Source organism: Notechis scutatus, chromosome 16 (assembly GCF_049901735.1).
Source record: "Notechis scutatus isolate UNSWTSFEM ecotype Mainland chromosome 16, rNotScu1.2, whole genome shotgun sequence".
NCBI lineage: Eukaryota > Metazoa > Chordata > Lepidosauria > Squamata > Elapidae > Notechis > Notechis scutatus.
The window spans coordinates 3,016,370-3,028,641 of NC_142024.1; the positions used below are offsets into that span (position 1 = coordinate 3,016,370).

Consider the following 12,272-nt stretch of genomic DNA (forward strand, 5'->3'; position numbering starts at 1 on the left):
ACCTGCATCTCTATCTGTACCTGTAATACTGTCTCTGAAAAGACAGCTTTTAACAAATGTCTAAGAATAGGAATAAGTGAATGGGGAGCGCTGAGATTTTACTCCCAACTCTTAAGAGTAAAAAGATAGTAAAAAAACTTCATAGGACTCATCTCTGATCAGGAAGGAGACCTTTCATGTTTACTGTTTCAGCTTATTAATATTATTTTGTAGCTAAACACCCTTTGAGAGGAGGAGAGCTCCCTCCCGCACCCCCAGATTAGCAAAATGGAATACCATAATTTGGAAGAAGACTTTCCCCCCGATTTATATCCCATCGTAGAGGGAAACAAGGAAGAGGAAACAAATATAGTTGAAGAACTTGAGCAAGACATGGAAGGTTGGAATGATTGTTTATCTATCTATCATCTATCTAGCTATCATCTATCTATCATCTATCTGTCTGTCATCAATTTACTATCTATCTACTATCTATCATCTATTTATCTATAATCGATCTATCTACCATCTGTCTATCTATCATCTACCATTTATCTATCTATCTATCTGTCTGTCTATCATCTATCATCTGCCATCTATTTATCTCTCTCTCTCCCTCCCTCCCTCCCTCCCTCTATCTATCTATCTATCTATCTATCTATCTATCTATCTATCTATCTACATACATCTATCTATCTATCTATCTATCTATCTATCTATCTATCATCAACTATCTACCATCTGTCTATCTATCATATCATCTACCATTTATCTATCTATCTATCTATCTATCTATCTATCTATCTATCTATCTATCTATAATCAACTATCTACCATCTGTCTATCTATCATCTATCATCTACCATTTATCTATCTGTCTATCTATCTATCTATCTATCTATCTATCTATCTATCTATCTATAATCAACTATCTACCATCTGTCTATCTATTATCTATCATCTACCATTTATCTATCTGTCTGTCTATCTATCTATCTATCTATCTATCTATCTATCTATCTATCTATCTACATACATCTATCTATCTATCTATCTATCTATCTATCTATCTATCTATCTATCTATCATCAACTATCTACCATCTGTCTATCTATCATCTATCATCTACCATTTATCTATCTATCTATCTATCTATCTATCTATCTATCTATCTATCTATCTATAATCAACTATCTACCATCTGTCTATCTATCATCTATCATCTACCATTTATCTATCTGTCTATCTATCTATCTATCTATCTATCTATCTATCTATCTATCTATAATCAACTATCTACCATCTGTCTATCTATTATCTATCATCTACCATTTATCTATCTGTCTGTCTATCTATCTATCTATCTATCTATCTATCTATCTATCTATCTATCTATCTATCTATCATCTTATCTATCATCTACCTACCTATATCTATCTATCTATCTATCTATCTATCTATCTATCTATCTATCTATCTATCTATCTATCTATCTATCTATCTACATACATCTATCTATCTGTCTATCTATCTATCTATCTATCTATCTATCATCTACCATTTATCTATCTATCTGTCTGTCTGTCTGTCTATCTATCTATCTATCTATCTATCTATCTATCTATCTATAATCAACTATCTACCATCTGTCTATCTATCATCTAATCTATCACCTACCATTTATCTATCTGTCTGTCTATCATCTATCTATCTATCTATCTATCTATCTATCTATCTATCTATCTATCTATCTATCTATCTATCATCCTGAAGTTCCTGCGTGCAAAATTGTCCCTCTTTTGACACAATATCCCCCCTTTTCTTCCTCCAGTTTCATGGAGCGCTGACCTTTTAGCAGCGTTAGATTCCCTGGTCTCTTGTCTCACAAGGTTTTCTCAAGTCAGAGGGACCAAACCTGTCGGCCTTTTAACAGGGGGGGGGAAAAATATATCTTCTGCTTTCCCTCTAGATGAGGAAGTGGAAGCTCACCCAGCCGAAGAAGTTTCTTTGGAAGGAACCGAAGCGGCTACGGATATTAGCAAGTGAGTCTGTAAACAGGGAGTCTCCGTCTTCCAACAGTGTCCAAAGTTACAACTGCACTGAAAAAAAGTGACTTATTATGACCGTTTTTCATACTTTATGACCATCGCAGCCTCCACAGGTTCATGTGATCAAAATTCAGAGGATTGGCCACTGATTCAGATATATAATGGTTGCAGCGTCTCCCCTTTTTGCGTTGTATGTATACTGTGTATATAGGTACAATGACAATAAAGAATTCAAGAAAGGAGAGCAAGAAGGGGCACCTGGTCTATGGGTTAGCAGTCAGGGGTCTTCCAACTTGACAGCTTTTAAGACTTGTGGACTTCAACTCCCAGAATTCCTCCTCCAGTCAGGTTAGCTCAGGAATTCTGGGAGTTGAAGTCCACAAGTCTTAAACTGGCCAAGTTTGAAGACCCTTGGTTTAGCTTATGTCGTTCCTCAATGTAGTTATTTAATTTATAGGTTGTCCCTTATCTGTCTCAGGCTGTTCCTTGATGTCGATAACATACTGTCCGTGTCCCAACTAATCAACTCCAAACCAATAAACTTCAAGACAGACAATGCCTCAAAGTTCCATTTTATTTGAGTTGTCATATTGGCACATCTGGGAAAACCCGAATCCGAGATTATCCGTGTTTTCTCCTTCCCAAAAGAGAAATCCAAGATCCCATCCATTGCACCCATCAGTCCATCCCATGGCCCAATCAAATCTCCGGCCCAACTGAAGACATTCCCCCCAGTCACTCCCCTCCAGGTGCAGGGAAACTTGTCCTTGACTCTCCGAGAAAGGAATGTTGTTGAGTCTAATCTTCTACCTCACTATGAAATCTCCCCCTTCCAAATTCCCAGGCACTGAATGTGGCAGCCTCAAAGCTTCCAAGTAAATAATGGCTCCCAAGGCTGACACATACTTTTCTAACCAACAGGAAAAGTTCAGAAGGATTCCCGGTGCCGAACCAAGGACGGACCATGACCTACACAGACCGAGTTCGTGTGCTCAACGTACGACGAAACCTGAATCAGCTTGACAGTCTCACCAAAGAAAAAGAGCTGCTCATTCAAAAAACACGGTCAGTTTCTTGCTTAGTAGCATTCTGTATCTTCTTTCTGTTTGATCTTCAATGTTAAGTCGGCCGTTTTATCGACAGCTGGGAAAAAAAGAGGTAAAGATTAGGAATATAATTTGTATTGTTACGCAAACAAAACAACCCAGACAACACGATGTTTATTAAGCACTAATTAAATGTAATAGTAGAAAATTAATAAAACTTTAAAACAACAACAACAAGGTCAGTTTCTTCACCGTTGTCTTCCTTTTTCTGTCATGCCCATAGCTGAGAAATTTATTTGGGCTCCATCTGGAAGACGAAGCAGATGCTAACAAGGAAACAACTCAATTAACTTTCATCACCAAACAAGCCAAAAGACGTAGAAAGCACCACATCGAAACCAGCACATTGATTCCCTTGCAGGCAGTCCTCGACCTAACGACCACAATTGAGCCTGGAATTTTGGCCATAAGTCATCGCGGCACCATACAACCAGACTCAATTTTACGACTGTACGACAGTTGTACAGCGAGTTGCTGTGGTCCTTAAGCAAACCCCACTGTTGTAGGTCAGAATCTAATGGCCATTTTTGGCCAGAAAGCAGCAAAAAGAGTTGCAAAATGTATTGTGTGACGTTGCAACCAGATGTAAATACTAGCCGGTTGCCAAGGCCCCAAATGCAATCTCATGACTGTGGAAGAAGCTGCTGCAGTCATAACTTTGAGGACGGGTCCTAAGTAACTTTTTTTTGGAGTTCAGTCGTAACTTCGAACGGCTATTAAGCAACCTGGTCGTAAGTCAAGAACTACCAGCATTGCCATTTCATGATGTCACAATCAGCATGGCATCTCTGGGTGCAGAGAGTAGAACACAAGCTGTATGCAGAAGAAGATATACATTTGCACACATAAGTTTCATCATCCCCAGCCCATATGGCCAATGAACCAGCTGGCCAGGATAATGGGAGATGTTGCTCAGGACACCTGGAAGACAAATTCAGGAAAGCAGAGCTAGACTGACCCATTTTAGTGGAGGAGCTCCCATCTTGATTTTTCTCCATTGGTTGGATGAATCAGGCCTTGCTAATTAAAATTATATATTTTAGGAGGAGGAACAGCCAACAGGGAGTGGAAGTGTGGCTCCGGAGGTTGTGGAGGGGGCTGGGGAAGGGCAGAGGCCGGCTGGGCAGTCAGAGGAGGACCCAGGCCCATTCCTTCTTCATCCTAGGGCATGCAGGGAGGAGAGGATAAGGGAGAGACATGAATGGCATGGTCTATGGGGGAGGAAAGGGCCTTGATCCCCTTCATGGGCTGCAGCTGTGAGAACTGGTTAAAAGGACGGACATGCGTATGGGCCAGTGCTGGAAACAAAGCGTGGAAATATCTCTAGTCTGTCGTTCCTCTCTGAGTTTGACGTCCTTCCCAGGGTGTGTTCCGATATCTGTGGACCGTCTTCAAGTTCTTGCTTGGTTCCCTTAATTGCTTCAGTGTGGTTTGTGTTTTTACTCTTTATGATTTATAGGCATTTTTAGTTTAAACAGTTGTTTCCTCCTTTTCCTAACTGCTTGTGGGGGAGTTTTTTGTCTCCAATCAAGAATATTTGGAGCTTTGAAGCAAAGTGAAGGAATAAAAGGGGCTTCACCTGTTTTTGTGACTGTGTTTAATTTGTATCCCACCCTGGGTCATCACAGAGTGATACCACAGATGTCCAAAAAGAAACGGACTGCGCCAACCGCTCCGGCTGAATCCTGTTCTCCTCTTTTTTTCAGAGAAGAGTTGGCGACTTGCCACGACCGACTGGACATGCTCACTGACCAGCAGAAGGATGTGGAGAAAGAAATTGAGAAGGAGAAGAAGGATGGGAACACGTATGTAGTCGTCCAGCTTATCAGCAGTTTTCTTCTCCAGGTGTTCCCAAGGGGGTAAAAATTGGCTTAATTCAGCTCCCTTGGGTGGCTGGAAAAATCCCTATCTGCCACTTCTTTGATCTCTTCTGTTTAAAGGTATTTAAGGAATTAAGGATGAAGATCTTTGATAAATAAAACAGAGTTATCTCCAGATGCCGCAGCCAGCTACAGGAGGGGTTAACCTTCTTCTGGGTGTAGGCCAATAATAATAATAATTTATTTCTGATGCCATCTTTTATCTGTCCCACGAGTTATTAGTGCATGAAAGCAGGCTTTTATTCAGAGAATCTAGGTCCGTGCCATTGCTTTCAAACAAATTGCTTTTCTTCGCTTCTACCTCCAAGGCAAGAATCTACCCAGGAGAGTTAGAACCAGCATTGGGGACAAAAAATTGTTCCCCTCCTCCCCAAACACACTCTTTTCGTTCAGTTTAATCGCAAAGAAATGGCTATGGTCCATTCCCTTCCCCTCTCTTCAAAACAAAGTGTTGGCTAAAATGTTCTTGGGGTGCAAAGTTCTTATACTGGGATCAGCCAAGAAATCAGAGGGCTGGAAAGGACTTTGGTGGTCTTCTTGTCCAGCCCCCTTACTCAAGGCAGGAGTCCTTATAGAATAGAAGTCTTCATTGGCCAAGTGTGATTGGACACACAAGGAATTTGTCTCGGTGCAAATGCTCTCAGTGTACATAAAAGAAAAGATAGTCAATAATCATCAGAAATAACACATGATAATAGTCATAGGGTACAATAAGCCATCAAATCATACCAGGAAACAGTCAATATAAATTGTTAGGATGCAAGCGACAAGGTTACAGTCCTACAGTCACAAGTGGAAGGGGATGGGTGATAAGGAGTGATGAGAAGATTAATAGTAATAGTAGTGCAGACTTAGTAAATAGTTGGACAGTGTTGAGGGAATTATTTGTTTAGCAGAGTGATGGCGTTCGGGGAAAAACTGGACAAGCTCTTATTTGAAGTTCTGCCTGTCAACTGGTGTAGAGGTTTTGAAAGAGACAGAAAGGGATTCTTTTAGAGTATAATGGGGGGAAAAAACACCATTCCATTACTATAAACCTCTGGAAGTTCAGAAAAACAATGGCCCGAACTCCTCCGGGCTGCGGGATTGTTTCGCCTTTGTTGACGTGCTGACTTTTAACAATTCATTCTTTCCAATTTCCTTCCCCTTCCTTCCTTTTTCTTTTTCTCTTCCCTCTTCCTCCTCCCCTCCTTTTAATGGCTCAGCGCGGCCGTGTCCCGCCTGCAGGCATTACATCGGCGCCTGTGTACTGAACTGGGAAATGAAAAGGGCCTTGAATCCAAAATCACCGCAGCCTTAAATGAAAATGTGTAAGTGGAAGCAAGGGAATGGGTCTATAAATATGCAAAACGTTATTCCAGATTTTCAAATTGGCAGCAACTAATTTAGATGATGATGATGATGATGATGATTATTCCAAATGATACTGATAAGGATGGAGAGAAAAAAATAATTTTGAAGAACTAAATAGAACAATCTTGAAGGATATTCGGCAAGGGGGAAAATGCCAGAATAAAACTGAAAATGTTACAGGAATCTAGAAGCGATGGGGGTTTTGGATTACCAGATTGGGAGCTGCACTTACATGGGTAAAAGAATGGATAGACTTGAAACGCAGAAGATTATTACTATTGGAGGGACACGGCCTCCAATTCGGATGGCACCATGTTACTATATTGCTGACTTTTCTTTAGGAATTCAAGCTGTCACTTTAGTGTCCCCCTCCCCTTTTTTCCTCCCCTAATGAAAACTCGCAAGGGAATTTTAACCTAAGAGGAAGCAATCAGCTTGAAGCCGCCCTGGATGAGGGTAGACTTGAACCCATATCTCCATAGCCTAGGCCCAGTACTTTCACCACTACACAACCCTGGCTGGTTGTGTTGGAAATGGGTTGATGTTTCTCAACCTGCCTGGGATTTCCTTGTGGTCTTCCATCCAAGGCCTAACCCGGGGCTACTTGGCTTCTATGTTTTGAGAATCAGTTAAAGCTAAGTAGGGGCCCTAAACGCCAGGTGAACAGTGCAAATTTTTGTCACCGAGGGATGCAAGGGTGAGGGTTCTGGGGCCGACAAAGGCTGCTTCCAAGCTTAATGTGGATGGAGGGCACCAACTGATAAGGAAACTGATAAGGTTGGAAACTGATAAGGGCCTCCCTTTGCAAAGGTTCGAAATGTGGAAGATTGAAATAGAGCAAGGAAATTTCGCCAAACTTCGCAAGCAGCTCAAAGTGGACGAGGCAGAACTGGATCAGCAGCGCCGAGACCAAGCGGAGGACAGGCTCCAGAAACAGAATGAGTTGGCGCAGCTCTTGAGCCAGAAGTGGCAGAACACCAAAAGGTAGGCTGGCTTTCAACCCCCTCTTAAGGATGCTTCAAACTTTCCACTAGAGTTCGCATAAAGGCAACCAGAAAATCAGGAGATCCAGACAGTTCAAATGGGTGTAAAGATGTATTGTAAGCTCATTGAGCTCTCTACAAGAATCTGAACTACTAACAGCCAAGGGAAAGCAGCAGGAGATAAGAATAAGAAGGACTTTAAGGTGGGCTGGGTTTAGATCTCTTGTGGGAGCGCAGGGATTCATGACTAATGACACGTTTGACCCCTCCCTCCCTCAAGCTCAGCCTACAGTTTCCCCATAATCACTTCTTGTTTTCCAGAAGTGGATCCGTGCCTCCTTCTCTGCAGTTGTGATTTTTGACTGCAAAACAATATTGAGCATAGATAGAAGGGGCTCAGGTGTGTCAGCTTGGAGCCCATAGGCTGTGCACGATGGGAGTTATAGTCCCAAATAAATATCTATGGAGATTCTCAATCATCCAGGTCACGGTTGTCCCGAAAGCGCTCTTTTTTTTTTCCCTTCCAAAAAGCAACTGGGTTTTCTTGGCTTTGTTTTGTTTGAAAATGTTTCTCTTCTCATCTGAGCAACTTCTTCAGTTCTGGATGAGAAGTGAAACATTTTCAAAGTAAAAAAAGAAACAAGAAAGTCCACTTGCCTTTTGGAAAAAAAAGCACCTTTTGGAAGTCCCAAATAAACTTGGAATGTGTTTGATGACACATAGGGACCTGCTCTTTTTAAATCAAGAAAAAGGGTTGGTGGTTTTTTTAAAAAAAGTTTCTCCATCCTGTTTTTTTCCCCCCAAGCTCAGGAAGTTCCTGCACGACTAGCAAAGACTTCAGTCTGGCTTACAGTCTAAAAAATATGGTGTAAAAAAGAAATGGGGGAGGGGAGGGAGGAGGAAGAGGGCAAATTTCAGCTTCATACCCCAAGCAGGAAAAAAAAAACATTTCAGGAACCCTGGACAGGATGACTTGATGAGAATCCTGCTTTTTCTCTCTCTCTTTCCCTCTCCCTCTCTCTCCTTCCCTCCCTCCCTCCCTCCCTCCCTCCCTCCCTCCCTCTCCCTCTCTCCCTCTCTGTAGAAAAATCCAGGAAGCTAGCATGGCTTATGAAGAAAACCTGGCCACCGTGCTGGAAGAGTCTCAGAGGAACCACGCAAAGGCCGTCCGGTTTCTGAAGGAGAGTTTAGGAAAGTATGTCGTTTATTTCCCCCCCCCTCCGTTTTTCCTTAAAGAACACAAGTGGTCTGGTGGTCCATTAACTTTTTTGGGTTTTCCTTCTCCAATCTGTGGCTCCAGATATCTTCAGCTCCAAAACAGACCGTAATTTAGAGCCACAAAATAGTGATTTGGTTAGGACAGTGTACGGGTAGTCCTTGGCTTACGATCGCAATGGAGCCCCAAAGTTTATGTTGTTAAGCAAGGCGTTTGTGAAGTGGGTTTTGCCCCGTTTTATGACCTCCCTTGCCCCAGTTGTGAAGTCAAACGGCTGGCTTTGCATCAATCCCTTCACCCAAATAGATCAGGCGTGACTCTTTTGTGCTTTTCCAACAGGGTTCGTGAGAAGGAATCGGCGGAAGAAGTGACCCAGCAGGAACACTTGCAAAAAAGGATGGAAACGGTGTTGTCACTGAAGAACAGCATCAGTTCGAACCGGGTGAGGACTAGCTGCTTGAGAAGGAGAACCTGCCGCTGCTTTTACAATAAAGCTTTCAAAATTGGGCCTTCTGGTTTCAATTATATTCCAGTGATGTGGGAAGAAACCTATCCCAGTTGTTTCCCCCCAACTTTTAGCCTTTAAAGAAGGAGTTGGATAAATTTGTATCGGTAACACAACACCACTAACTGTCAGGATTCCTGCAGTTACCCCAATTAAATCATGAATCTCAAGCCAAACTTCCAAAACTTCAAAAGGATTTATTGGGAGTTAACATGTCCAGCATTGCCTGGGTGTCTGAGACACATCATTCACTGTCACTCTTGACCCTAGTTTCCCCCCATACCCCCTGGGTGTATCGTAATTCATATTCTCCAATGGGGCACATGCATAGCCAAGAGCCATCGATCATGTTCTCCAGTTAGAATTTTGCACGGCAGAAACTTCAGTCACCTCGTTACTATCTTTGAAAAACTATTTATGGAATGCGCTTTCGATTTCCAAGCTGCCGCACTGCTCCCCCCTCCCTTTCTGTTGGCAACTCTAAAAAGACCATAGAAATATTTTATGAGTTGACACTAGCTATTCTGTAGTTTGCAACTGACATTTTGCAGGGGGGTGGGGGGTGGAAATGGAACACGTTGGCCAAAACACTGAACAATGTTCAGAATGAGGTCCAGCAACTGAAGTGTCATTGTCGTAAGGGAGCTTCCTTCTTAGATCGGGCAGAGCCATGATTCTAACTCGGCTTTCCTGACTAAACCACAAGTGGCCTTAGGCAAATTTCTGAGTCTGTTTCCAGATCCATCAAACCATGTTAGGACTTTGAATATAACTGATAGAATTTGTTTTGGAGGGGAAAGAAAAAAAAGAAAGAAATACAGTTAGTTCTTGAGTTGCAAGACTGTCTTTTGATGACCGTCCGAAGTTACGATGGCACTGAAATTGGTGAATTATGACCGGTTTTCGAACTTACGACCATTGCAACATCCCTGTGGTCACGGATTCAGGCACTTGGCAACTGTCTCACATTTAGGACGGTTGCAACGTGCCGGAGTCATGCGATCCCTTTTTGTGACCTTCTGACAAGCAAAGTCAATGGGGAATCCAGGTCCGCTTAATGACCGTGTGACTAACTTAACTACAGCAATTCACTTAACCACGGTGGCAAAAATGGGGCAGAGTTCACTTAACAACTGTCTGGCTTAGCGACTTAAATTGGGCTCCATTGTGGCCGTAAGCCGAAGGCCACCTGTAACTTTTGAAAGCGAATTGAAATCTGGGAGTGGGTTACTTGCTGGTTTCTGCCCTCATGAACGGCTTTCCTGCAAATCCAAAAGCGAAGGTTTAATATTTTAATAAGATTTTTTTGAATACTCTTTGTCTAGGAAAACCTCCGAACCCGTCAAACCCTGAGCAAATTGATTGGACTTGATGCTGAGGAGCAAGATCAGAAAATAAAGGAAGCAATTCAGGCTGAAGGACACAATGTGACTCGGGAATTTTTTTGCCAGAAGCGACAAATTGAGTTTGAAAAGCGGAAAAAGTGAGCTGCTAATTTTCCCGAAATGCCATGTTGATGGGTGGTTGGGAGTGCTGATAAATTAACAGCTTTATGGGTTATTTCCTCCTAAATCCTTGACAGGTAAGACCTCAGTTGTGAAGGGTCAGTTGCGCAGGGGAGGGAAAAAGTAAAAAAAAAAAAAAGACATTTGGACTAGAATTCTATGCCATTAATTAATTAATTAAGAATTATGAACTTAAGGACTACCATCAGTGAGCTGTTGGACAGAATTACTTGGTCTGTTGCGTGGATGCTTGTGTGTTTTTAGGAAGCGGGGCATTTTGGCGGGTGGGGAGGTGATTGGAGATTGTCCTGTGTGTGTGCATGCTGAGTCTGGTCTCTGGGTGTTGTGTGAATTTCGTTGTATGTGTACTGTGTATATACGTGCAATGACAATAAAGAATTCCATTCAATTAAGTCTTCCTAACATTTCAGGGCAATTTTCTGCTAGGATGTCCATTTTTTTAAATAGCTGAAGTATCATTTTAAAAGTACTATGTATGCAGATAGATTCCCCCCACTTTCTGTATATTATTTTTAAGGTATTTTCAAATTCCAGAAAATGTTGCTCAGAAGTTAACCTTAAAGTTAGAGCAGTAGATCTGGAAAATAGAATCATTAACCCCTCTTCCTAATAGCTTGTCATTTCTGGTTGAAAACATGGAAATTCTTCATCCTTAGTTAATTCTAGCAGGAGATTTTGCCAACAGGGGAAAGGAGACCTGAATTTCACCAGCTAGTAGCCGCTATCCGAGTTCTTTTGTTAGCAACCTCGACAATCTCCTTTCTTTCTTTCTTTCTTTCTTTCTTTCTTTCTTTCTTTCTTTCTTTCTTTCTTTCTTTCTTTCTTTCTTTCTTTCCTTCCTTCCTTCCTTCCTTCCTTCCTTCCTTCCTTCCTTCCTTCCTTCCTTCTTTCTTTCTTTCTTTCTTTCTTTCTTTCTTTCTTTCTTTCTTTCTTTCTTTCTTATAATACACTTTAATCGTTTCATCTTCAGTTGAACTGTGTGTTGTCTGGGTACAAGCATCTTTGTTAAATAATAATCAAAAGTATAACATCCTTCATTACATATTAATTCCACATATTTAACATAGTAATATCCACCTATTAATTATACTAATTAATTATACAATATTAACATGGTAATATTCAACAGTCATCATATTAACTTATCACTTTTAACACATCATCTTTATTTTGTTTCCCTATTTCTAACTTCCATTTCTATTATTTAACCATTGATAGAATAAATCCTATACCATACAATATTCAGTTTGCTCTTTCTGTTTCGAGGGAGGATGTTTGCAAATGCAATAAGAGTGCAGTTCACAAAATAAAGTGCACACTTTCCCTTCTTACATGTATTTTTAAAAGGACTAGCAGATTAATCCGTTTGGGCTCAGAGGTCAGTGGTTTCCCAGGTGTCTGTCCCCACTTTGTCTCCATTGTCCGCCATTGCATCGCCCACAGGGAGTATCTGGACCAACAGAAAACAAGGAAAATCGAAATAGTCGCTCGGATTTTGAACGAAGAAGCCCAGGCGGAGAAAATAAAAGCACGATCTCGTCCCCAGAAATCGAAAGGCCCGGATAAAATCTCCGACGCCATTAAGTGGCGCATGAAAACGTGGCGTTACATTGAGGAAACCTGTAGCGATAAGGTGGCACCTGTCCCACAGGTGAGAGAAAGTAGGGAGGGCTTCT

General features: G+C 41.5%; 1 protein-coding gene across 1 annotated transcript in view; it reads left to right on the top strand.

The window, feature by feature from the left end:
• CFAP74 (cilia and flagella associated protein 74) overlaps positions 1-12,272 on the top strand; it is a 42,778-nt gene that overhangs the window by 403 nt on the left and 30,103 nt on the right. The window contains exons 2-11 of the mRNA XM_087944832.1: positions 214-379; positions 1,949-2,021; positions 2,949-3,092; positions 4,840-4,938; positions 6,219-6,323; positions 7,177-7,350; positions 8,434-8,544; positions 8,905-9,007; positions 10,396-10,553; positions 12,040-12,247. Of these exons, the coding sequence (XP_087800958.1) occupies positions 268-379; positions 1,949-2,021; positions 2,949-3,092; positions 4,840-4,938; positions 6,219-6,323; positions 7,177-7,350; positions 8,434-8,544; positions 8,905-9,007; positions 10,396-10,553; positions 12,040-12,247 (1,287 nt within the window). The 5' untranslated portion in view covers positions 214-267. The remainder of the gene's footprint in view (positions 1-213; positions 380-1,948; positions 2,022-2,948; positions 3,093-4,839; positions 4,939-6,218; positions 6,324-7,176; positions 7,351-8,433; positions 8,545-8,904; positions 9,008-10,395; positions 10,554-12,039; positions 12,248-12,272) is intronic.